Source organism: Mustela erminea, chromosome 5 (assembly GCF_009829155.1).
Source record: "Mustela erminea isolate mMusErm1 chromosome 5, mMusErm1.Pri, whole genome shotgun sequence".
Lineage (NCBI taxonomy): Eukaryota > Metazoa > Chordata > Mammalia > Carnivora > Mustelidae > Mustela > Mustela erminea.
This window is the reverse complement of record NC_045618.1, coordinates 68660621-68687904: the sequence shown is the minus strand read 5'-3', so window position 1 is coordinate 68687904 and position 27284 is coordinate 68660621. Positions and strand designations below refer to the sequence as shown.

The 27284-nt window shown below is 40.1% G+C and overlaps 1 protein-coding gene across 3 annotated transcripts in view; it reads left to right on the top strand.

Moving 5' to 3' along the window:
• The window catches only part of FBN1 (fibrillin 1), a 231737-nt gene that overhangs the window by 19697 nt on the left and 184756 nt on the right, over positions 1-27284 (top strand). For all 3 annotated transcript variants that reach the window (XM_032343647.1, XM_032343645.1, XM_032343646.1), the window contains 4 exons: positions 9105-9187; positions 11149-11247; positions 19534-19629; positions 23040-23135. In XM_032343647.1, coding sequence (XP_032199538.1) covers positions 9105-9187; positions 11149-11247; positions 19534-19629; positions 23040-23135 — 374 coding nt within the window. The remainder of the gene's footprint in view (positions 1-9104; positions 9188-11148; positions 11248-19533; positions 19630-23039; positions 23136-27284) is intronic.

Below are 27284 nucleotides of genomic sequence, written 5' to 3'. Positions count from 1 at the left end.
GACCCCATTCCTTTCCCCTAAGCCTGACACCATTGGTTGGTTTTTCTGTCTTTCGTGGGGCTGCCAGGACATTCAAAAGATATTATTATCTCCCTGGACAGAGTTCTTGGTTGAGAATTTCTGGGAAGTAGTGAGAATCATGGTTTTTTTTCTGCTGGTGGTAAAGATGAGGGAAGGGAACAGTTGGAACTGAAGGGAACAATGGATTCCCCAGACACCATTCTGCCTTTGACCATGGTGGGTTCTGGATCACCTCTTTAGTTTGCTTGTTTGTGTTTCAGTCATTTCTACGATTTCACCTACCCTTTGGTGAAGTACAACATGGGTTTGGCTTGAGTAATGGAGCAACAGCCCAAAGCAAATGTCGCCATAATCCCTGAACTCATAGGTAAAGTCAAGGGGTTGTTGAGTTCTGGGAAGCAGTTTTCTAAATGCACCATATGTGTTTTCATGGTGTCATTGGTCAAACCTTCTCAGATGTGGGTAAGATGTGAATTTGAAACAGGCTCAGTATTTGGTTTTGAGGCAATCCCTCCTCATCGTTACGGAGTCAAATAGTAAAGTTCCCACCTCAGAAACAAATCCATCTCTCCCCATGTGTAGGTGGGAACACACCTTTTATACACCCATCCAGGGGTTCGGTGATGCCAGCCGGGCAGACACAGTTCTCCCTCCCTTAGAGAGCAGTTGGTTCAGTGCAGACTATGACCGCAAGTTAGTCCAGTCGTTGCCTTTAGAAGCTTGGGAGCCACTTGGATGGTTTAGTGGCCAGTGCAGACTTCTGTGTTCTAGGGTTGTTTAATCCTGAGTTCCAAAAACAGAAAGTACTCAGTGCCTCAGAAGGATTAGGACCTGCTGTACAGAGCAGCCCTTCTGGTCTTTGGGTTCAAAGTCTAGTTTCTTTTTATAGTATACCCTGTAGCTTTAAACTCTTCCTTTTCTTCTCCTTGTCCTTCCTCTTCTTCCTCCTCCTTTCTTTTCTCCTTCTCCTCCTCCTCCTAGGAAAACCACACACTCATGTACGTACACTGTTCCAGTCACCTAGAAAAGATTCCAACAGGATTTAAATTGACTGCCAGTCTAAAATGACCTCCCAGATTTGGGGCAACTGTCTTCGCACTTTTCTCTTCCTTCAGTTGTTGTAGGTTGTGCATGTTTGTATGTGTGTGTGTGTCCCTGATATGGTGACCTAAATTCTGGGGCTTCTAAGTTCTCGGACTGTTGCTTTTGATCAACACAAAATTCCCACAAAAGCAGAGTTTAGGGAGCATAGCACATGAAACTGTTGATGCAGCCCCATCTCCATTGTGCCTGTGCTATGAGTTACGCCACTCAGCAGAGAGGAAAGTGATCCCCCAAGTAGGAGATCTTTCAACGCTTTCCTGTGAACTTCATGACGCTTGTCTTTAGGAATTGGCCACTTATGGCCACTGCCATCTCTGGCCTTGATCAGTTGCCACAACCTGTCACGGTGAAAAGTCTACCAATTTGTGGCTGAAAACCTTTGATTAGTTGCTTTGAGATTTTTGTTTTCTTTTGCCAAAGAAATGAACAGAATCAGTTATGCATATATGAGTTTTGTCTGCATTGAGTATTGAAGGAAATATAGTGATCCCTGAATTATAAATATTGATAACTTAACTGATCGCAATAAACAATCAGCACATCAGCAAAATAACCAAGGTATGAAACCATTATACATGACTGTTTAACTAATGATAGCCTTTCAAACAGGTAGGAAATATTTTTCTTTTAAACAGATGAATTTGTAAGAAATAGTTTTATTAGACAGTTTCCATATTAGTGGCATTTGCAGGTAGACTATTTAGGACATCAAAGACATCATATTAATCCTAATTGTGCTTTGTACTTAACTAAGGCATTCAGTCAATGTTGTCTTGCATGCTTCTCAATAAACTCCAGGATATTCTAGGAATGGCAGACATCGTTTCTCTGCCTAGAGGACTACTAGTTTTGGAACAGAGTGGGTAGGGCCAGGTTTCAGGGGTGAGAATCTAGATATATAATTAATTTAAAAATGCAATTACAGTATAGCATATGTAGGTTTTTGGGAGATATGTCTGGAATTGTGTTGGTGGGTTGAAAGGTGGTTGGAATTAATTGAGGAGGAGGTTTATCACTAGAGGGGGAAATGAAATTATACATTAAAAAGGGAACATGGAAGAAGCATCTGGACTTAGCATGTATGTCCTGGAGGAGAGGTGAATGCATGAGTGAGGGCTGAGATGTTGAGGGGAGGGAGTGGGACAGGAGGGTGGAAGTTGAAGGTGTAGGTGAAGATGAGGGTAGGCTGGTTAGGCCCACCTGGCAGAGATCTGAAGCTGATAGTGAGATGTTTCACATCTTAGGAAGGGTGAGGGTCTATGTTTGGAAGTTAGGAGCATAGAACTAAGCATGGTAAACGTGCTAAAGATACATAGCTATATTGTTCTAATGAAATAGAGAGGAAAGAGGAAGACAGGAAAAAAGAACATGATATCAGAGTAGCAGTGAAACACCAAGATTGAAGCAAGAGGTTTGCCTGAGGGTTGCTGGAAGGAGGTGGGTGGGGAATGGGCTAACTGGGTGATGGGCACTGAGTGTTCAGTGATGAGTCTCTGAATGCTACCCCTGGAACCAATTTTACTATATATGTTAACCAGAATTTAAATAAAAACTTGAAATAGAATAATGAACAAGGGGTTTGGTAATGGGGTTAGAGAATTTAAGAGGAATTTCAACAGTGGGATGGATTGAAACTAATGACTCCTCTTAGCAAGTGGGAAACAGCAGCTCGTCGCTCAGAGAGGATTCTGCTGAGCCTGCCCTGGGTGATGGGAGAAAGTACCGCTGTTCTGGACTCCCAGCTCTCCAGGCTGACCTTGATGACTGTGTTTCACCTGCTGTATTGACATTCTTTGCATATTTGCCTGTCTTCTTCCAAGAGCAAAGACTGTCTCAATCACTATTAAAACCCGGAAGAGTATATAGGTGCATGGTTACAGTATTATTATTTTACTTTTTAAGAAACTTTTCACTATAGAACCGTTTTAGATTTACAAAAAATCAGGAGGATAATTCTTCATGAAGTAGGTTGGAGAGGCTGGCTGGCTTATGCTTTCAAGAGTCCCAGCCAGTGTTGACCCAGAAAATCCAGAAAGGAGTCCCTGGGACTGCAGAGCCCCCATGGAAGCTTAAGGAGGCCGTAGAAGCCATTTTCATTACCAGGGTTTGAAGTTTCATTACTTGAGATGTTGTGACTGGCAGATGGGCTGGAATAGTCACATGTGGTATTCAAATCACTGCTAGTAGATGTGGCATCTGCCTTTAGCAAAAAGGGGCAGAATAAAGGCACCTAAGTAAGGGGGGAGCTCTTGCAAAGTTTATTGGAGTAGTAGATCCCCTCATCTGATAGTACTTGTTTTTTAAATTTTGTTTTTCTTTTACTTCTTTTGTTTTTTTTCCCTTTTTACCTGGATTAAAAAAATCTGTCAAAAAACTATTAAAGTCATGATGTATGGTTCACAATATATTTAGCTCATTTGTGTATTATAGTTTTTTCATGATCGTTCACATTTTTTTTCCTTTTTTTAAAGATTTTTTTACTTATTTATTTGACAGACAAAGATCACAAGTAGGCAGAGAGGCAGGCTCCCTGCTGAGCAGAGAGTCCAATGCGGGGCTCTATTCCAGGGCCCTGGGATCATGACCTGAGCTGAAGGCAGAGGCTTTAATCCACTCAGCTACCCAGGTGTCCCTGATCGTTCACATTTTTTGACAGTGAAAATTATCATTTTTAAAAACTGGAACAGTGGAATATTAAGATATTACCTTCAGGCAGGTTACATGGATAGTTGAGCACCCTTTATTTTGTGGGGGCATAGGCCTTTTGAAACCCCGCCACAGTTACACTTAAGAGGACTAAGTCATCATTCTTTCCCTGACAGCTCAGAAAAGCAGGCAACTCTTGCATGGAATAGGGTCAGCCTCATTAACCTTTACCTAATGCTTAGTATTTTTCTTACCCAAGGATTTAATCACCTCACATGCATATGAAATAAGAGTCCCCTGAACTTGTTTTTATTACCCCAGTCTTGTCTGAAAGGGAATTTGAACTTGGGATAGGAAGCATAAAGGCTATCTTGCCTGTAAAAGAGGCCAGACTTGTAGAAGTGGATTCTGGCTAAGGAATGTGGACACACTGCAGACATCTTGCACAGAGGCCAATTCCTGCAGTGATGTGGTCAGACATGGCAAAGCACAGCTGTTTGCTCCATGGAGAGGGGCTTTTGCTAGCCCACAGAATCTCTGAGTGCTGTCTGAACTGGATCCGAATATTCAGCTTGCTGGGGCTCACCCATTCCCCAGAGAGACTGGAGGTACGTTGTTGAAGAGCACTGTATGCAAAGCAATTGGTAATAAAAGTTCCAGATAAAGACTTAGCAGTTAAAACAATGTAATATACAGTAGTGAAATGACTCTAAATGTATCCCCCTTCAGCGATTAGAACACAGGTAAAAACAATTTATGCTTCATTAGTGGTTTATTGATGGACATTTTGTGGCCCTTGTTACTCATATCCTCATGAATGCTATTGGGTGGAATACCGTCTTGCCCCCAATGCACTTCTGCCTTAACATAGGGGTTAAGAGTGTACTGTGGCGTCAGGCTTCCTGAGTTCAAATCCCCATTCTTTACTTCCAGACCGTGGGAACTTGCTGTTTTGTTTAACCTTCCTAAGCCATAATTTCCTTAATGTTAAAGACAATGATAATAGAACTTACCTCAAAGGGTTGCTATGAGGATGAAATAAAGTAATGTATCTTTAGCACTTAACATAAAGTTCTTTTCTCTTTGGGTTTTACTTGTAATTCACCAAATGCTACTGCCACTTGCACAGAGCTTTAACTCTTGACTGTTTTGGTGGTGGGTTGGTGGGGATGGCTGACCAAGTAACACGGAAAAGAAAGGTGAGAATGCTATGCTTTCGTTTATACACACAAAAATAATTTCATTAAAGATTTATCTTCTTTGTTAATGCTTTTTATGCTGAAACCTTAGAATAAAATATTTTATAATGGAAATAATCCAACGTGTCTACTTTAGACTTTACATAGCTTCGTGCTTTCCAACTTAAATAAGACATTCCTTTATTTCTAGAATTAGAGCTGTTTTTCCTGTGTGTAAGTAGAAGAAATGCCACCCAGCTTGTTTGAATGAGTGCTGTTAGTTTGCAGTTCTCAAGACCAGAGTTTGCAGAGGAGAAATCTTACATCTTTCCACTATCTTGCATTAAGCCAAATAACCTAGTAGTATTTAGTGTGTTAAAGAAATTAAAGCAGTCCTTGTTTGAGGAGGTTGGTTGAAACACTTGAAGTGAAATGATATATTATGTATTATAAAGGATAAAGTTATTAAACTCAAAAAAGATCAGAGAATACAAAGAAAAATAAATCACAATTAGACATTATGTAGAATTTTAGTAATGCAGTGAAGTGAAAATGTCATAACTAATGAAATGAAACAGTGAATGAATGAAACTGTTCATAGAATGAAGCAGAAAGTACCCCATTTATGAGAGAAGATGTTAATACTTTTTAAAATTAACATATAATGTATTATTTGTTTCAGGGGTACAGGTCTGTGATTCATTGGTCTTACGCAATTCACAGCACTCACCATAGCACATACCGTCCCCAATGTCCATCACCCAGCCACCCCATCTTTCCTACCCACCTCCATTCCAGCAACCCTCAGTTTGTTTCCTGAGATTAGGAGTCTTATGGTTTGTCTCCCTTTTTGGTTTCATCTTGCTTCATTTTTCCCTCCCTTCCGTATGGTCTTCTGCCTTATTTCTCAAATTCCTCATATCAGTGAGATTATATAATAATTGTCTTTCTCTGATAAATTTATTTTGCTTAGTGTAATACCCTGTATTTCCATCCACATTGTTGTAAATGGCAATATGTCATTTTTCTGATGGCTGTACAATATTCCACTGTGTGTATATCTATACATCTTCTTTATCCATTCATCTGTTGATGGACATCTAGGCTCTTTCCATAGTTTGACTATTGTGGACATTGCTGCTATGAACACTGGGGTACAGGTATCCCTTCTTTTCACTACATCTCTATCTTCAGGGCAAATACCCCGTAATGCAATTGCTGGGTCATAGGGTAGCTCTGTTTTCATACTGTTTTCCAGAGTGGCATTCCCAGATGTTAATACTTTTTAAAGTTATTGCTTTAAATAAAAGAGGATGGTCAAAGTGTAACAATGTATATATTTTTTTAAATGAGCTGTTTTGAATGAGTATTAGGTGAGAATGCAAAAGATTTCTCTTCATTTTCCCAGATCCTCATCTCTCTTTTTTTTTTTTTTTTAAGATTTTATTTATTTATTTGACAGAGAGAGGTCACAAGTAGGCAGAGAGGCAGGCAGAGAGAGAGAGAGGAGGAAGCAGGCTCCCTGCTGAGCAGAGAGCCCAATGTGGGACTCCATCCCAGGACCCTGAGATCATGACCTGAGCCGAAGGCAGCAGCTTAACCCACTGAGCCACCCAGGCGCCCCATCAGATCCTCATCTCTTGAGGCAACCAATTTTAACCATTGCTGGTTTTGGTTCTTCTCATGTTTATTTTCATGACACCATGCACTGTGCTTGTACCTCTATTTCTAGGTTTACACATTACCCATTGGCCCCTTGCGATGAAAGATGGAGCCGTAGCTCACTGAGACATCTATACCTTTTCTCTCTCTTTCCTTTCCCACTTTGTTTTGTAATCATAGCATGAATTTCAGTTATTGATTATTTTAAAACGTTATATAATATACTTAAACCTCTATTTCTTGGATCATCTACTTTATTTCTCTCCACACATGTCTTTCCCACTTGTTTCCTGATTTACAACAGCTATACCATTACTTTTACAGGTTCTGGTTTAAAACATTTACATTTTGTGTTGCAATCATTGTAAATCATAATGTCTTCCATGTTTTGTATGTAGGTTGATTTTAAACATTGAAAAAACAATGAGGATGTTTATAGTGCTGTGATATTTTTTTCAAACACCTTGGAAAATCTTTGGGATATCTTGTTTTGTAGGATGAAATTTGATTCTGGACTCTTTTTCTTAGCGTTTTCACCATGTTATATGTGTTATTACTCCATAAATACACTCATTCTCGTCAGATAGTATGTCCTGATTTTTGTTTTGAAGACAGAGTTATTCTGACCACAGGACACCTACAAAGGCTCAGGGGTCCTCTGAAGCTATTCCAGGATTGGTTTGGGGTTGGACTGGAGCCAGTGTAGTTGTAATGAGCTGTTAGTGGGGAGGGTTTGAGGCGGTTGATTCTGGCTTGGATTATCATTTTCAATCTGGAGAACTAATATGGAGTTTAGAAGGTTCAGTTGCTCCCCCAACTCTAGCTCCCTATCCTAACTTATTGTCTCTGTCCCCTTTCCAAGATTCTGACTTGCCCCAGCAAGTTCTGGGTACCCTGAACTGAGTTTGGGGCACTACTTTGTCACAGGAGGGGCACAGGATTGAGAACTCCTGGCTTAAAATTTGTGATAAACTCTCTCTTCCTTAATCTTTTAGAGTTCCTTTGGTTGAGTCACTGATGAAGGTCAGGAGGTGATGCTACATTGCGTTCATGTCCATTATTTCATCTGATAGACGGACACAAGTGATGTGGGACCGAGGCAGACATTGCATTATCCCGATGCATAGAGACATAAACTAAGGCTCAGGGAGCCCCTCGGATCAGGCACATTATAAGCCTCTATCCAGTCATTTTCTAGGTGGCTTTGGAGATACCTAGGACTGTTGGGTATGGATGGAGGGCCCTTTCCTGAGCTCCTTTAACTTTCTTCCTATTTCTCTCTTTGACCTTGGCATCAGTCAGTGGGAAGTATGCATTTTGCTCTGCAGTGTTCCAGGTCCTCTGTGGCCATGAGAGGAGCACAGGACAAGCCAAAAACCTTACCTTAGTCCCGTGTTCTGCTTCTCCTTGAAGTAGTGAGTTCAGAGGAGATGCAGGAAGCTTCTGTGCCATTACGCATGGTGGGCACAGACAGGGAGAACATGTAAGCACACCCCAACCAGAAGTACATTTTAGTGACACAGTTGTTCTTAAAGGTTTATTCTGATGGGACGGCAGGATTTATACCAGAGAGGCTTGGAATAGCTACTGTTTGTGAAATCAATTGCAAAACATTTGACCTTATTCATCACCCCCTGAACTTGAGGAAGTAGCATCAAGGTTTAGGCTCTCCGATGTGGCATAGTGAAATGAATGGTTTCTTCTTCACGTGTTCGATCTTCTGCCTTAGATTCTGCTACAGAACCAGCTAGAGCCTTCCTTACCCAGTGGCTCCCTTAAATTGTTAAATATGGATCATTCGGATTCTGAACGGAGGCTTTGCTCCAAGAAACCTGATGAAATAGCTGTAAACAAGAAACCCAAAGTTACATGGACTTTATTTTCCTCTAACTGCCGGTATCAACTACTGTGTTTCCAAACTTTGGCTAAAGAAATATTTACATTTTTTGGCTTTTATTTTTTCTGACTAAGGTCAGAGTTTGGATTCCCGTAATTCTAGTGAAAGGAAGAATATGGTCACATTTTAGGGGTGAGTTGGGTAATTGAAAAAAACATATGTACAGCTTCAATGAGTAGAAATTTAGAACTTTATATGCAGATTTATGATGACCTTTCTTAACTAGATTGGTAGGAATTTTATTGTTTAAATTAGACTCATATAGCCCCATATATTTTTATATCTATGCCAAATGCAGTGATAGAATGCAGTGAATTTGGTATCTCTGGTTCTTATTTTTCTGATATATGCATAGATGATATTAAGGGATATCCTTATTAGTATCATTACATTAAGGAGTCCCAAACTACTAGGCTATTTTTGAGTCCCATGGGTTTACTTTTTTTTTGGTCTGCAAAAATTCATCCTGTTCTTGTAACTCAGAGATGGTTTTTTCTTTTCCTTTTATTTGGGCACGTGTGTGTGTGTGTGTGTGTGTGTGTGTGTGTGTGTGTTTTAAGTATGGAATTCTTGTGATTGGATTTTTTTTTTTCCAGACCCAATGTCTGTGGCTCACGTTATAATGCTTACTGTTGTCCTGGATGGAAAACCTTACCTGGTGGAAATCAGTGTATTGTCCGTAAGTAAAGAGATGGTCTGTCATTCTTCCATGTTCTTTTGTTGTTTTGGTTGCATGGTGATTCTTAGTACTTGTAACTTCTTATTACTTCTTGTAACTGCATGCCATTAATATGTTTATAGCAGATCCTTCCAGCTCTCAGATTTTCCTACTTCCTCTGAATTCGGATTGGGAAATACACTAATTTGGTCAAACGACTGTTACACTTTAGTTCAGTGACTTCCTTTATAATATTTCTGTCTTCTAGGGAATAGAGCAACAGGGTTACTTTGCTTAAGGGTATGCATGACCTGGATCCACAGACTATGTAATCATTTTGATGGGATTTTGGAAAAAAGGATACCGTTGCTGCTTTCCTTATTGAATTTCTAACTCTGTTGGCCTCCCACCAGCCTACTCAAACCTTGTATATTGAATCTGGAGGGTCTCTAGCTTTTATAAAGGAAAGGGAGTGGATAGAGTATTAGATGCAGATGAGTGGAAAGTTGAGGAAAGAGTTCAAACGGTACCAGAAATTCCTCCACTGACTCTGTGGTCACAGCAAACCTCCATAGTCTCATCATATCCCACAAATGTGGAGTGACAGACCACATGCCAGGAAAGGTGCTATTTAATGGAGGTACTCTGTCAAATTGGTTATGGCTTCTGTCTTTTATGAACTTTTACTGTCATCATACCTATGAAGTAATTTCCAGTTTTCAGAAAGCTCTGTCCGTGTGATGGGAAAATTTAGAGCTGAAAGGACATTGAGGAATTACTTCACTTTCTCTCTTGACCTAGAGTAGTCTGTGCAGAAGAATAGAATATTGCAACCAGTGTTCTCTTGGTGACCTGAAAAAGTTAATCTCTTTCTCAGTTCTTGATTTTGACCAAAAGCATCTTCTTCATTTGGCACATCATGCTTTATGTAAGGATCAAAACCTAATCACTAAGAGAGGTATAGAATGGTATTTAGAGTTTTCTAAATGAACTTAACAAAAGAACTCTCTACTGAGGTACTGTAGAATCTCTGAGAAATGCTGTCTTCTGGTATTTAAATAGGTGTTTATAGGAGCCTTTGACAGTTTGTTTCTAAATGGTTTTCAATTTCTATCCTAAGCTTTTTTTTGATGCTTGAATGCACTTTCTATCTAGTGTGATATTTTTAGCCTTGCCCGTCTCATTTGCTGCTTGCATTTGAGAAAGGGATCATGCCTTTGAGTATAAAAAGTAGTGGCCTGCTAATATATATAAATCATTTACCATCTGAACTTTTTCTTCTGGCCACCAGCAAGCATTTGGTCCCAGTACAGTAGTCTCTCTGTGGCATGAAAGTGTTAATATTTCTCTGAAGGATAAACAGCTTCTTGACTACAGAATCCGTGCTCTTGTAATGTATTCCATACTTCTTCTCTCAGGCTGTTGATGTCATTGAGAATGGGACTTAAATGTAGGATAAAAGCTGCTCCATAGATTATATGTTCCTGGTGGGCAGGTTCTGATGTAGAGAATTAGTCCTAGCAGGATTCAGGATTTTTATAAAAATTATTAAGCAGTAAGCTTATAGTAAAATCGGCTTCCAAGAATCCTGCTAAAATTTTTATACCATTAAATGTTAAAATTAATATAAAAACAATGCTTATAGGTCTTTAAGTATGTTTAAGTGCAGGACTTCTGTTTGTGTTATTTTCTCTAAATAGGATGTCTTGGGCTTTTGATAGATCGGGGGCTGCGTTGACTAAGCAGAGAGGTTGAGACCACGGATGGGGACTGGGGAGTTACTGCATTTTGCCTCCAGACCTTATTTAGTGCAACATATTTGTTTTGTGAATGCATAAACCTGAGACCGAGGGTCACATAAGTCATGATAGTAAAACTAACAGGGAAGCTGAGAGTCCAGATTTCCTCATTGGAGGGTTGGGTTTCTGTAACGCACCACATTCTGAAGCCATGTACTAACACATCTCTGGCTTTATTCACAGCCATTTGCCGGCATTCCTGTGGGGATGGATTTTGTTCTAGGCCAAATATGTGCACTTGCCCATCTGGTCAGATATCTCCTTCCTGTGGCTCCCGATCCAGTGAGTATAACATGTTATTATATATAATATTATTTTATGTGGTTATGCCCCATTTTCTCCTAAATTTGCTTTTGGCTTTTCTCTTGCCTGCAATATATATATATTTTTCTTTTTTTCACTAGAACATCTGCCTTCTCTGTTCAGCTCAGAATACTTGGACTGGCTCTCCTCAATCTGGTCTCCCATTTTCCTTCTTCACTCTTTACAGGGAAATTATCTATGGGACATAGTTACTATGAATATATAAAGATTATGACCTCCTTTGTAGGTATTGCCCTATTCATCTTTGTATCTCCAATGTAAACACCATATGAGATGCTCAGTGGAATGATTTTTTAATGAACATTTTTGGCTCAAGAAACGAGGCATTTTTCCTTGTACTGAAATCTGAGTCTGATTAAACACTTTTTAAAAACTAAAGACCCCTGCCTTTGCAAGAAGAAAATGTGAGAAGTCATTATGGTGGTTTGGGAAGTGATTTTTCATGAAACACAAGCCTATTTTCCCTCTCACAGTTTTACCACTTCATTCTGTGATACCAAATACATACCCACAGTTCATTCTCCAGAGCCTTTGCTTGCTTGTTCTATTGGTTTTTTAATACTTTTCTCTTTGGGAGGGAGGGTGGTTATTCTTTAAATATGTGTCCTCAGCAATGAATTCGGGGAAATGCAGGGGCTGGGAAGAAGGTGAGTCATATACGTCATTAAAACCATTGAAGCTCATGCCTGTAGAAACTGCCCCTCAACACCTTGACCATTACCAAAGTGAACAGTGAAGTTCCTTTTCCATTTCCCATTTCCAGTGAGAAAATGAGTTCCCCTTGTAGTGTGTTCCATTTCTGACAAGGTTTTCAGGAAAAGTACTACGGAATGAATGCATTCTCTTTTGTCTGTTGTAGGTAGAAACTTCAGTGTAGTCAAGGTTGATTACCTATTAAGGGTCCTGATATTTAGTCATAGCTCTCCTGAGCTGATTAACTGGATAGGGCAAGTAGTCCTAATAGACTCTTTCGGTGTCTGCTCATATACCTTGGCATTCATGGTAACTCGGCCTTAGAGCTCTGCAAGGTTTTTCTGACAGGGAACGTGCCTGGTCTGCATCCAAGGCAAGCTGGAAGTGCTGGAGGACGGGTAACCCTAGAAACAACTACTAACTAGTGACAGACAGAGCATGTTGGATACGTGCCCCAGCTTCCTTGCCTCTCAGTTTGTAGAACTATGGAGTGTGTTTGGAACTGTGTCCTGGAGTTTCCTAGTGGACTGAGCCCCAGCTGCCCACAGTGGTAAAAGGCTTGATCATGGATTCATCATCTTGATCATCTTCCTTTCTCACCTCCTCACTTTCCTACCAGTGTTTCCTGAAGTTACTTCTAAAACAGACTACTTGCATTTAAATTACTATTTCAGAATCTGCTTATGGTGGAACCCAAATACAGGCTACTGGTAAATACGGTCAGCTGTTGATGGGGATAGAAACTTCCCTGTGGGCCGGGAGTCGTTTGCTTATTGCACTGAGAATAGCATATTCTTATTTCATCTCAGCTTCGTTTTCAATGGCATCTTCCAAGCAACAGCAGGTTCATTGTACAAATCAAGGGCACCTGAGCTGGAGGAAAACAGAAAGGTAGAGAAGTCAGTGGGTGGCCCTTCTGGGAGCCTGTGGGACATCTCTGTCTCCATCAGGCTGCCACGGAGAGCTACCTAAGGGATGGGGAAGGAGTCTAGATACCAAGTTGGGAACAGACCCCATCACTCAGATTGGCCCTTGAGCCAGTCAAAAACAGAGTGCTCCTCTGGAGGGGATGGACTATAGCTGGATGATAAAACTGGGTATCCACCTGGGGAGGTCTTCAATACAATAGTGAGAGCTGCTGCTGATTTCTCTGTCAAGTAAAAACCGTGGTGGGTATTATAGAGGGCTCGGATTGCATGGAGCACTGGGTGTGGTGAAAAAATAATGAACACTATTTTTCTGAAAATAAATAAATGAAAAAATTTTTTAAAAGTATGTAAAAAGGGACGCCTGGGTGGCTCAGTGGGTTAAGCCGCTGCCTTCGGCTCAGGTCATGATCCCAGGGTCCTGGGATCGAGCCCCGCATCAGGCTCTCTGCTCAGCCGCGAGCCTGCTTCCTCCCCTCTCTCTGCCTGCTTGTGATCTCTCTCTGTCGAATAAATAAATAAAATCTTTAAAAAAAAAAAAGTATGTAAAAAAAAAAAACAAAAAAAAAACCCCATGAGATGTAAAGATAGGATGTTAACAGTTGATCTGGTAGCTTTCAAGCTAACCTCGAGATGGCAGTATAGTGGTAGGTTCTGTGGGTCAGATTTAGGTTAGAGACTTATGTCAAAGACTTATGGGTGATGCTCTCTGAAGAGGTTTGGGTCCACCTACGGTACCTGGACCTTGGACCTGAGTAGCTTGTGGATAAGAGTGGGATGAGGGCGGCGATCTGGCATCATCAGGATCTTTGAGGCACTTGGAGCCTTTAAAATCATTGGCTTGGACTCTGCCTGAATTAATATTGTCTAAACATCTTGCAAAATTAAAGATGGCAGAATATTTTAGATTCAGTGTAGTTGTGGTAATCAATTTATTTCTGATCTTTTGAAATATTATTCTAGGGAATAGCTGTGTTGTCCTATAGAACTCTCTGGCCACGGTATGCTTGGCAATAAATATGGAGAGATCAGTTTTGATAACTTCCCTGCTAGTAAAAGGATAACACAGCAAAATATTTGCATTTACTACCAGTGGTTCTACCAAAAGGGGACAAATTTAGATCATTTCCCCAATATTTCTTATGAGAACTTTTATACTTGTTATGTGATAGGGATCCAGAGGCCTGGGAAAGTTGTGGGGCCTCTGAGGCCTTACTTTTTTCATTTGACAATGAAAAGAATAAAAGGAAGGATGTTCTTTCAGGCTGTTTTCTACTTTTGAGTGTCCTGGGACTCTGAGAATAGGCAATGATCTCTTAGTGGCCTGAAGAATAGATTGCATTTCCAGAAGGTCCAAACTGCCAGGCAGCAATTCCTTTGGGCACTAAGAAGACAAGGCTTCTCTTAACCTGTTGGAACTCTTGCCACTGGTCATGGGCATTACACCAGGGCAAAAACGATTGGCTAGCCAGAGTCAGAAAAATGGGTTTTCTGAACTTTTTCTTTTTTCTTTTCTTGAGAGAGAGAAAGAGGGAGCGCGTGAGCAGGCAGGGAGGAGGGGCAGCAGGAGAGGGAGAGAGAGAAGTTTAAGCAGGTTCCACGTGGAACACAACACAGGGCTCGATCTCACGACCTTGAGGTCATGACCTGAGCCCAAATCAAGAGTGGGATATTTAACTGACTGAGCCACCCAGGTGCCACCCCAGGTTTTCTGAACTTTAATTTCAAACCTATTTGTACTATTCTCAAATCTTTCTGTCTCTGAGGCTGACAATGGAGCCTAAGCAATCCTAATTCTCATAATTAGGTCACAGTAGACCAATTCATGAATTTACTCAAACTCTTCTTTAAATTATACATATAAAATATATTATCTTCTTTAATAATATGTATTATTATAAAACTTGTTTCCTAGGATGCCTGGGTGGCTCATTTGATTAAAGCATCTTCCTTTGGCCCAGGTCATGATCCCAGGGTCCTGGGATTGTGTCCTGCATTGGTTTCCTTGCTCAGCAGGGTGCTTTTGTCTCCCTCTGCCTGCCATTCCCCCTGCTTGTGCTTTCTTTCTCTGTCTCTCTCTGACAAATAAATAAAATATTTAAAAAAAGAAGTTGTTCCCTGAATTTTATATTTAAGAATTTATAGGTCAAATTCATACACATTCTGTTTTATTCTTTGTGCCTTTTCAAGGATTTTAAAAACTAAACTCTTTTTTGTTTTATAGATTCATATTGAGTTGTAAGAAATAAAACGGAGAGATCCTGGGTACCCTTCACCCAGTTTTCTCGTGTTAACTTCCTGTGAAACTATAGCACGATATCACTACCAGGATATTGACATTGATACAGTCAAGATACAGAAGAGGTCTACCACTGCAAGGATGCCTGCTGTTGCCCTTTTATAGTTTTTTACCTCCTGTTCCTATGCTCTCTTTAATCCTGGCAGCCACTAATCTGTTCTGCAGTTCTATAGTTTTTTCATTTCTAGAATGTTATATAAATGGAATCACACTATAGGGAACCTTTTGGGATTGACTTTTTTCATTCAGCATAATTCCCTGGAGAGTCATCCACGTCATTTCATTATCAACTGTTCGTTTTATTACTTTTTAGTACTTTTATTACTGAGTAGTGTTACTTGCTTTGGATGTATCACAGTTTGTTTAGCCATTCACCAGTTGAAGGACATCCAGGTTGTCTCCAGTTTTTTTGGTTACTGGAGCTGTTCTGAACATTCATGTACAGGTTTTTGGGTTTTTAAAAAATATTTTTATTTATTTCGAAAGAGAGAGAACATGAGCAGGGGAAGGGATAGAGGGAGAGAATTTCAAGCAGACTCCATGCTGAGTGTGGAGCCTGATGTGGGGCTTGATCCCACGACCCTGAGATCTTGACCTGAGCTGATAGATGCTTATTCGCAAATTGCTCCCCTTGTGCTTGCCAAGACAGTGGCAGGTTTGTAGAATCATTCCTAACCTCATGCATCCCAAAGGAAATGGTTACCTTAGCCCTGCATCTCTCTCATTCCCATAGCATGTTCAAATTGTTCTCTACTGGTTGGTCATTTTATGAACTAATTTGTATTGGGCTATCCCCTAAAGGAAGTTTCTTTTACTCTTCCTGGTGCCTGGCAAATAGAAGGCATTCAGTAAGTATTTATCGAATGACTGAAAGATTGACTGAATCTGGAAAAAAAACATAACATTTATTTGGGATCCTATATAGATACAGGTAAATGGCAGCATTTTCTGCTCCTTCCAGAATGTTGAAACCCTTTGAGGCTGTCTTCTCATTTTCAAGGGGAAGCCCTCATTGGGTTTTAGAGTTGTCCGAGTTATCTGCATGTAGCAGCTTGGAAAGTGACACTTAGTTCCCTAGTATTGTCAGTTTCTGGTAAACTCTTAACACAGACTGAGTTTAGGAATATATTCTGGCTTAAAGTATTTAGAGCATCTAAGAAATTCACAGCATCCTTATGGATTTAAGTGGAGCTTTGGCTTTTTCTAGAGATGGAGAACTTGGTCTTGTAATTGTTGGACATCTGGGATGCTTGTTCAATTCAGTGTAAATTTAGAATACCCATCAATGGCAGGACAAGATTAAAAAAAAAAAAACCAATTTATGTACATATACACTCCAAACTGTTCCTGCTGTAGTAAAGCTACACATCTAGTTCCTTTATTTCCCCCACAGAAATCCTGAGTGATTGTTCTAAAGAAATGTGTTTCTCCCCTGAGCATCTGAGACTCACAAAGAATGTGAAGTTTCCTTGGCAGACATGTTTGTGGCAAAACAGATGGTTAAGATCCAATTATTTTTTATTAAGCATGATCCCCCAGCCCAAAGATTCATAGTTCGTTGGTTTATTGGGATCAGTGGACTAACTATGCTGTACTGTTTCACAAGTCTGACCAAGGAGTTTTATTTTTTAAGGGAGACAGAATATTTTATGGAAATATTTTAGACCTGGAAAAGGTTTACCTGAAAGACAGAATAGGAAAAAATATAAAAGGAAATCAGATCTTTATTATATTGCACTTAAATGTAAATTTATCATTTTTCCTAAAAGAATTCATTCTATTTTTCAATTTGAACAAATAATGTAAAGTCACTATTGGAACTACTGTTAGCGTTTTATCTCAAAGTAGCTAAATGGCTTTGTTGCTCATGTGGGAATGGAAATTAGCTCTTGGCATGAACCACTTTAATTGAAATCAGTTTGTGGGTTGAGTTCCTATGCTGCTTGACACATGACATCATTTCCTGTGCTTTTCCCAATCCTCACTGTTTTTCTAAGATAGGATGAAGCTAAGTTTAACTTCAAATTTTAAAGCAACTATACACCTTTTCCTGACCTACTTAGAATATTATCCAAATTTTCACCAAGTCATTCCTTTTGTATATTTGTAGATAGTTTTTTAATTCAAAAGCATTTTGGCTGAGACATTTTAATAGAATCAGAGGAGCCTAAAATAACTGTTTTAATCAGTTTACTGGGTTGCTTGACTTCTATAACAATGTGCCAACAAAGGATTTAATTCTGCTTTTATACATGGGGAAATGAAGATAAAATATTTTTAATAGCAGCCTACTTAGGGCTGTGTAATAGCCTGGGACATAATGGGCAATTTCTCAGTCTTAGTTTTTGAGGATAGCTTTTGATGTCATTATCTGGTGGTGTGAGTTAAGTAAGTGGAAATTACCTGAGTAAAGTTTTGTACCACACCTACAAGTAGGCAAGGTACTATTCTAGATGCTTAGGGGGTATAATTAATAACCATGATGCTTTCCATTCCAAAGAAGCTTTTAAACAAATGGGTTGAAGAGAGGAGAAATAACAAAAAAAAAATAAGTTTTAGATTATATATATTTCAAAAAAGAAGCATAAAGTACTCTGGAGTCAGAGAAAAGAGGGCTCATATCTAGTGGGAGAAAGAAGAGAGAACAGGAATCAGAAAAGATCAAAGAAAAGAAGATATATTTGCAGTGGGTCTTAGAGCTAGGTAGGGATTATTTGCTAGCAGCTATGTGTGTTGTATGCTGGGGATTAAGGGTAAAGGACAAAGAGGATGAAGAAGAGAGTCCAGCAGGAAACGAGACCAATGTGTTCAGCATTTTGCATGGCACATAGGAGGTAGTGTTGCGTGAATGAATGAATGATCAGTAGATCGAGGACTGAGCCATAGGACATACTAGAAGTCTGCAGAGCAGCCCTGAAAGGCCCGTGGCCATACTGAGAGAGGGAGGAAGTTCTTAGCTTACTAGAGACAGGGAGCCTCTGGTAGTGCTTCAGTAAGTGTGTGACAAGTTCCTGAGAAAGTGTATCCCTTTCAGCTTGACTCAGGTAACTCTTTGGTCCTCTGTGAGGGCATAGGAAATATTCATTTTGCTATCTCTTCCCCATTGTCATGCTGAAATCTGTGTAGCTCCTTATGGAAATGGTCCTTTCTCTAGAGGTCCACAGCCACTCTTGATGCAGCACTGAGAGTCCTAACCAGGGCTACCAAAGAAGGTGGCTGCTGTGAGGTGCCCTCTCTCTACTCGTAGCGGGTTTGCCCCCTATGCTCCAGGAAGGTTGAGCAGCTGATTGTTGTTCTTGCACACAAGAGGAGGACTTCTCTTCTCCCTCTGTAAAATTGTGGAACCTTTTTCTGTAAGAATATTCTCCCATAGCTTGGAGAACATGTCAGAGTATGCCAACTTCCAGTGCCCAATCCTAGTCTCCTTGTGTGGGGTTGTGTCAACAAGGATTAATGACGAATTCAGTCAAGCCTCTGTCTTCTCCAAGTAAGGTAGTTATTGTTTCCAGAGGACAAAGGGGCAGCCTGGGATTCTGAACACTTCATTTTAGCATCCTAAATTATTGAATTAGGGACAGCCTACACACTAGAGAAGGGAGAGCACGCGTCATACTGTCGTTCCCCTTCACAGGCGTCTGTCACTCCAGTTTCTTCTAGCGTCCCGTCTCACGTCCAAGGCTGCCTGCACCCCATGGTCCTTCTGCCCTGAGTAAAGTCACACGTCTTTAGGTGAAAGGATGACAAAGAGTGAGTTTCAAACACTGCAGGTTTTATTTAGTTTAAGGTCACGGTTTAAATAAGCAGCTCTTTCTGAGCCCAGGTCGGCTGCCTCCCTTATCAGGCAGCCTTTTATTAAATGCTCTTGTAGGCAGTTTTTTCTCCTTTTTGCTGTCTCCAAAATTTCTTTTAACAAAATTCCTTGGAATTTCTCCCTCAGACCGTTTTCCTGGCCACCTACGTTGGGACTCTAAATCTTGTAATAGGAAAACTATTACCGTTGTAATCTTGTCTTGCTCAAGGCACTATTTTCTTGTTGGTATAAATTACAGAAATGACATTGAGTGGAAAGTCCTGCTAAATTAGGGAAGTCATTTAGTACCATTAAAGTAAATAGCAAAGAAACAATTGCATTGTAATTGATTTTATACTCACATATTAAAATAACACATTTAGTGTTGTCGTTAGGTTATTTCTGCACAAGTATGTGAATCTTGATAAACCATTTCATTTTCTCTCCAGATCACTACAAATCAATTCCTGTGATGTGTTGCAATCTACTTACTTAAACTGCAAAAGTAAATCATTCTTTTTTCTTTTCTTTTCAAGTCCAACACTGTAACATTCGCTGTATGAATGGAGGTAGCTGTAGTGACGACCACTGTCTGTGCCAGAAGGGATACATTGGGACTCACTGTGGACAACGTAAGTAAACCATACTTATAAGTATCTCACTATATGCTAGACTATGTAGACGAATGTGTAGACAGATAGTAGACAGAAAGAATACAGAACTCAGTACTGATGGAGTCTCTTTGGTTATGCGGGATGTGGCATTTTTACAGAAGTCCAGTGCATCTCATGGATGATCAGACCACTGACCTAATGCGCTTTGCACCAGATTTCTGACTGGAACCTTTGGAGGGGTGGTTTGACTCATTTTCTTCTCTTTATCTTCAGCACCCCACTTACCTCATCCCCTTCAGAATTCTTGTTTGTTCCAGACGTATACCTTCCATTTGATTGCTGAATATGTCCACCTGGTTTTTGAAGAAGCATCTCGAAGTATTTCAAAACTCAACCTCATATTTCTCCCCAAACATGTCCTTTTTCTTGATTAATGGTAGCTGAATCTCTCTAGTTTCCCAACCTAGATTCTGCTACTGTAATACTTAAACCACATGGTGTTTGCTTCGCTGGTTCATTCATGAACACTGTTTATTTCGGGTCTACTCTCAGTCGGTCCCTGCAGAAGAGGAAAATTCCTTTAAGAAAGCTTACTTTTTATTACACTAAGATGAATATATACACCCAGCAGAAATATATACACCCATTCAGAAAAGTGAAATATATACACCCATTCAGAAAAGTGAAAACAATTAAATAGTAAAATTCTCCATAATCCTGTCATTACCTTCCAGTCTTTTCTTTCTTTCTTTTTTTTTTTTTCTTCCAGTCTTTTAATGGATATTTGGTACATGAGATCTTATTGTATGCATAGTTTTTCATACTCCTTTTTTATGTAATATTTTATTAGACGTATGTTATAGTATTAAACATTTTAAAATGCTTTAATGGTTGCAGAATATTCCATGATATGGATGTTTTATTATTTATTTAATGAATCTTTAATGATGAAGGTTTATTCCTATTTTTTCCAGTCTTTGCCATTATATATATATTTGCTATGATGAGTAATGTTATTAGAAATAAACCAAGATTTATATAATGCCTCCAAGACTGTCCATGCACTGCAGTGTGGTAAGAATAATGACTGAGTTTTGGGTAGCCCACCACAGTAGTGTGGAGAGAGGAAACACAGGACAGCTTCTCCAATGTGGGAGACCCTCGAGCTGAATCTTGAAGGATGGGGTGGAGATCCTTTGTCAGATGGTGGGAGGTGGGCTTCTCATGCAGCTGACATAGCCTGGGTCATGGCATAGGACAAGCCGTCAGACACAGCATGTGTTTTGGTGTTACCGAGGGAGGTGAGGGGAAGGGAGATAAGGTCAGAATGGAAGCCCTGGACCAGGTTTTGAGTGCCTTTATGAATACCGTGTTTGCATCCACAACAGAGCCAGGGAAGAGGAGTGGGTTAACAGCCAAGAGCATTCCTCTGTTGAATGATTGACTCTCCATTTACCATATGCGAAGCACATTTTCAAACTCATCACATGCATTAACTCATTGAATAAAGCAGCAGTCTCCTGAGTTAGAGGTATCTTTTACCTCTAGCAAATGAGGAGGTGGGGCACAGGGACATCAATGACTTGTCTAAAGTTCTATGGGGAGGGACTGGCAGAGTTAGGTTTCGAACCCAAGCAGTCTGATTTCTTGGCCTGTGCCTTTATTGCTATGAAATGCTGGCCTCAGGCACTTTACGTACAATGGTTCACAATGAGAAAGATCTCAGTGGCCACAAGTAATGGTGTAAATGCAGGGGGAAGAAACAGAAAGCAGGAAGACTAGTACCGGGGCTGTGGCTGGAGAGCTGGTGGGAGGGATGGAGTCCAAGGCATTTTTGGAAAAAAAAATCATGAAGAGCTGCTGGACATCTTCCTGCTCCCTTCGGTGCTCCTTGAGGGTTTAGCCCCAATTCTACCACACGACAGACATTTAGTTAACACTAGCAGAGTTAGAAAAACTTTCCCAGACCTTACTTTCCCAATCTATACAATAGGATGGTTGGCTTAGGCCATCTCAAGATTTCTTTTCTGTTTAAAATCTTCTTCTCCCCTGACTGTAAATCAGGAGGCAAATCAAAACAATGAATATACAGAAACCTCTCTAATTCGATGATGAGAAATCGGTTTTTACCGTAGTTCTGGCAAGAAGGGTTTGTGTCAGTTCAAGTCCTCTGATCCCAAGCTGATGCCAAGACAGAACTGGATATACAAGAGATTCATTGTAGAAAATACCTGTAAGGAAGAAAGGGGGAAGAAGGCATAGCAAGAGGGGAGGGCCTTCAGACTGCGATGTAGGTCTCACCCCCGTGCAAGGAGAGGGGGACTGTGTAGGTTGTATAGAAGGTGCCTCAGACCAGAATGAAGCCTTGGTCAGGCTGATGGTGAGCCCAGAGCAAAGATCTCCCATGGGGAGAGTTCCGTGATGGGCAGAAATGCTCAGTCTCTGGTACCGCGCTAAGCTTAGTCATTGGATGGTAGCAGCCAATCAAGGGCAGTTCTGTGCCCTTGGCGTGAACACGAGGCAGGTCTGAAGGTGCAGTGGCTGGGGGCTGTCAGCCAGCTAAGCTCCTTACAGTAGGTTTTCTTGGAAGGAGATCTGAGCGGCTCAACTCCATGACTGCCGCGAGGATACAGATAAAGTGTGCAGGAGATACATGACGGAGGAATTAATTCAAAAGGAGGAGCTATTAGGGAAGCCTCATGGTGGAGTGAGATGGGAGCTGGACTTTGAAGTGTGGGTGGTATTGGCAAATTTGGCTCAGAAGAGCCTACCACCTGTGGATAAAAGTGCCTAGAAAGAGGCCACGCGTGAAGGAATTGCAGGAAATTGTACAGAGAAGAGTCGTTCGGGGCATGAGCTCTCAGATCCTATTTTAATGCCTTTTCTGGCAAGTAAATTGTCCCTCCCTCAAGCATCGCTGGACTTACCTCACGAATAGACTGTTACAACAGTCAGTTGGGTCTTCATTACGGCACATAAATATGGTCGGAATTAATGTTTGATCGTTTGCAGTTAATTGTGTGATTTAACATTCCATATTTCTGTAACAGTGACAGAGGCCAGCATTTTCCCTCACGGGAGCCCTCAAATCATAAGCAAAAGAGTCAGCTTGCTAAAATGCAGTTCTCCTCCACCGACATCTCCTATAAACCACCATTTTAGATACAGAACTGAAAGCATTGCTCAACTACTTCCCAGAATGAAGCTGTCGGCATCAACGTGGGTTCAAACTCACTTATTCCTGGCAGTTTAACCCGAGTTGACTGAGGAGCTTATGCAGAGCTGGAACTGGAGCAGACCTGTGGAAAATGAACACCAGGATGATTATTTAGGTTTTTTATTGTTGTCCCTCAGGGGATGGTAAGTGTTACGTCATCAGCATCTGCTTTCAGGTAACAGCTCTCAGCTCCTCTCTCCTTCTCTTCCAGCTGTATGTGAGAGCGGCTGTCTCAATGGAGGCAGGTGTGTGGCCCCGAATCGATGTGCCTGCACTTACGGCTTTACCGGACCCCAGTGTGAAAGAGGTAATTTTTTTTAGTGGATTACTATAAATATGTTCTGGTGGCTAAAGCTATTCCTGACTTAAGCACATGTTGGCTTTATAGAGCGCCTGCATGAATTTCGTTGAACTTTAAGGGAAGGTCCCTGCAATGACAAGACAGTGGCCCTACGTCTAGGCATGTTATTCTATAATTCTTGCCAGGGGCCTGCAGGACTCACTAGTGTGCCTAGGCATAAGCACCAGTTGGCAGGCATCAAGATAAAGAGGGGAGACTTTTCCAAAGGGGTAAGGATTGAGCTCCTTGTTGTTCTAGTAAATTCGAGAACTGGCTTCACATGAAACATCTGTATGGAAAGGAAAAAATTTAGAGTGAAGAAAAATACTCTTAAAGATCTGTGAGGACCTACTGGGGGCCATAGGGGCATACAAACGTAGCATCCAAAATGCACTGGAAATGGCAGTTGCGGAGGAGCTGGGCTTTCACATACGTGGTTTATCCAGTACTCAAGACAGCCCTCTGAAGTGCATATGCTTATGGAAAGACCAAGTCTCCAGGAGGGCAAGTGATCTGCATAAGTTCACACACCTGATAATAGGCTTTAATTGGAATGTAGGTTTTCTGCGTCTAAGTCTGATGCTCACTGCTGCTCCTAATTGAAAGAAATGTTCTACATGATTTGCCTATGTGTAAATGCAAATGTGATATTGAGATATATTTAGTGTGACATATTGTTGAGTTTTCCCTCTAACCCCCTGCACTTTGGCTTTATTGATTGTCTTGTCTCTACATTCATAGTTGTTTCTCATCGTTCTGAGTTTTATGGTGAAGGTGTGGGAGGTTTATTTCATACAAAACTGTACAAATAGTCATGAAAACACTCGTTAAAAATACTCATGAATCTTTTAAACTACAGTCATCACTTTTTATCCCAAGTTGTATAAAGGTTTTTTCTGTTCTAAGATGGAAATCTAAGATTCAAGTAGCAGATGTTGAATGTATGTTATGTTATAAACCAAGAGCAGAGATCGGTATGGGAGAGATTATTTTCTGCTTCTATTTTTACAAGTTCATTTAAACTCGGTTATTTGCTGATAAAGCAGTAATGCCTATTTTAGTAGGTTATAACTAGGTCATTAGTAATTGTAACAAGGGCCTAGAGTTACTCAGTCAATTACTATTATTACTGGATAAATTATATTGTATCTTAATTCAGTACCACTACATGGTGTGATGAGTAATGCATCATGGGCTTTTAGCATCATTTTGGAGTCCCTCTTTAAAAGTGGTTCTCTCTATAACCTGAAGTATTTTTTATTGATTTGGAGATAATATATCTCTAACAGTGTTCAGAATAGTAAAGATACCTCTTTCAGTTAGCTAGTATCATTCTGTGGCCTTGTTATTACTCAGTGAAGAAGTTGTGGGGTTTAAATTGTTGAGATTAAAATTGCTAGTGTGTAACTTGAACAGCGGTGTGTGAAAATAGTTCCTCAGATGATAATCTTGGGCTTAATTTATTTTAGAAAAATCACAAACAGGAGGAAGTGATAAGGCATTTTACCTCTAAGAAAGTGGTTAATGATTTACTATAAAGAATATGGATACCCACAGTTCAGGCATTGATGTTAATACAGTCCAAAATAAAGGGGACGTGATATTTAACCATTCCACAGTTATTTTTTCAGATAGTCTTTTTTCAAAAGACTTTACTTTTGGCCAAGATTAAGAAATGAAGGGAATACATTGAGTTACTAAAATTCGAATCAAAACTGGCATATTATTCAGGGATTTCTCTATACTCGGAGTGTCTTTAACTGCTCCATTTCATTATTGCTATCCTGAAATCTGCACTAAGGCATACATGTATTTCAGCCCCATAGATCTTTACAGTGGGGATTATCTAAATAAAATTAATCCCGAAATGGCAGATTTTCAGGCATGTGCATAGTGGAGGTTGGGTGGAAAACAGGCTCTCTTTCATTGTTACCCTTTGCCTGTTGTACCTGTGAATACCATCCCAGACCTTCAGGGGGGACAAAGAAAACACAAGTACAATTTCCCTCACCACATGGGAAAGGGGAGTCTTTTCTATTCCAGAATTGAATTTCCACTTATACAGTCTTCATTGTTTTCTGCTGTTACGGAAGTCATCTGCTTACCTCTTTAAAGAACTAGAGGCACTATATCCCTTTATTCATATGCATGCTTATGATTTCAAGAGTGATTAATAAAAAGGTAGGACCGTGTCAGGACAAATCTATCCTGAAGCACGGGGAAGTGTTCAGTGTGACTTCTGAAGGTGGATTAGTATATTGGTTAAGTTGTTTATTACTTAAGTTGTTTAACTACCTAGGCTAGTAACATTATGTTTTAATTGGGTTATGGCTTTTTATTTTTAAAAAGAACTTCCAGGAACTCTTTACTAATCCCCTTTATCCCTTCCTGGAGGCTGAGCCAAGTGCTCCTTCTGCATTCTCCCTTAGCACACTCTCCATGCCTGTTTTGATAGCGCTCACCACATTATGTTGAAACTGCGGGTTCTCATGCCTCTCTCCTTGACTAGGGTATAGCTCTTCAACAATAACTATGGTTTCCTCAGCTTTTTAATTCTCACATGAAGTTCAATGCCTAATGCATAGTACATGGTCAGGAAATGTTGAACTGGACTTATTTTAAAGCACCAGAAAATCTGGAGATACGATTATCACATTGAACAAGTATCTCCTAGAAGTAATTGCTGTTTATTTGTGGATAGTCCTGGATACTTACCACCAGTTTCATTTTAAGCAGAATTTACAGTGTTGATGACTAATTGAATTTGACCCCATCTTTTACAAGTATGATCTTTTAGGGCCACAAGACTGTCATTTTTCAGTTGGAAAGGATGTAGAAAGAAAGGTACACTTTGACTAAAGCCAGGTGGCAATAAGCAAATAAACAACTTCCTATCATGATGTAATACGCATGGAAAGGACCATTTCAAATGTCAGTTACTAGTACCTCTCAGGATAAGCAGCTTTGTCCCCGGCAGATACCGGAACTCTTTACATCTGTAACAACCTCAGAGAGCCAATGTAAGTATAGAATACCCTTTAGGGGTGACACTGGCAAGATTTGGATCACTTTGAGCCAGTAAGTGAATCTTAATAACCCATGAACATAGTGTTTGGATTTGTGATGGAGACAAGCAGTGGATTCATGCTTGAATTGCAAATCAGAACATTCATTCAACAAATGCAATCAGAACATGAAACAAAATTTGTCTCACTTGTGGCTTTTAGCCAGTAAAATAATGTTTTTAAAAGATATCTAGGCTATTCTGTATTCTCAGTTATTTCCTTTTTATGAAACCAAGTATGGAATAAAATTGTCTCAATACAAATATATATATATAGTAGAAATATATACAAATATATATTTGTAGAAATATATATTTGTATATATTTGTATTTGTATAAATATATACAAATATATATATTTGTATAAATATGTACAAATATACATTTGTATATACATTTGTACATATTTATACAAATACATATATATCTTAGCTAGTTAGCCTCAGCAGGCAGGTGGCAGTGATATTGTTTCCTGTCTCTGTATACTAAAAGGAAAAAAGGAAAAGGAAAAGTGGAGACCTATGACTTGCTTGGCCTGGGGTGTTTACTTTTTGAAAACTGAATGTGAATACCTTTAGTTATGTTTTCCAGTTTGTCACAGTCTTTAGCATTCCCTATTGTGATGCATTCTGTTCACTTCATCCATTTTTAGTTTGCTTCCATTTCGGTTTGCTGCTTAGCCCCCATGGACACTTCAGTCTGCCACCTACTGTTACATTTACATAAAGTATAAATTGACACGTAAGGTTTTTGGATAGCTTTTTCCCCCACTCCCCTTTGCTTTTGTCTTCTCTCTGCTGGGGTCTTGTGTAACTTAGTAAAACTTATCTTGCCTACCCTCAGCGGTATAGTATGTTAGCACTTCTCTCTCTTTTTTTTATTAGGATTCCTTTTTTATTTTATTGCTTTATTTGGCAGAGAGAGATAGAGAGAGAGAGAGCGCACAAGCAGGGGGAGAGGGGGAGAGAGAGAAGCAGACTCCCCACCAGGCAGGGAGCTTGATGCGAGACTGGATCCCAGTGACAGGAATCCCACCAGGACCCCGTGATCA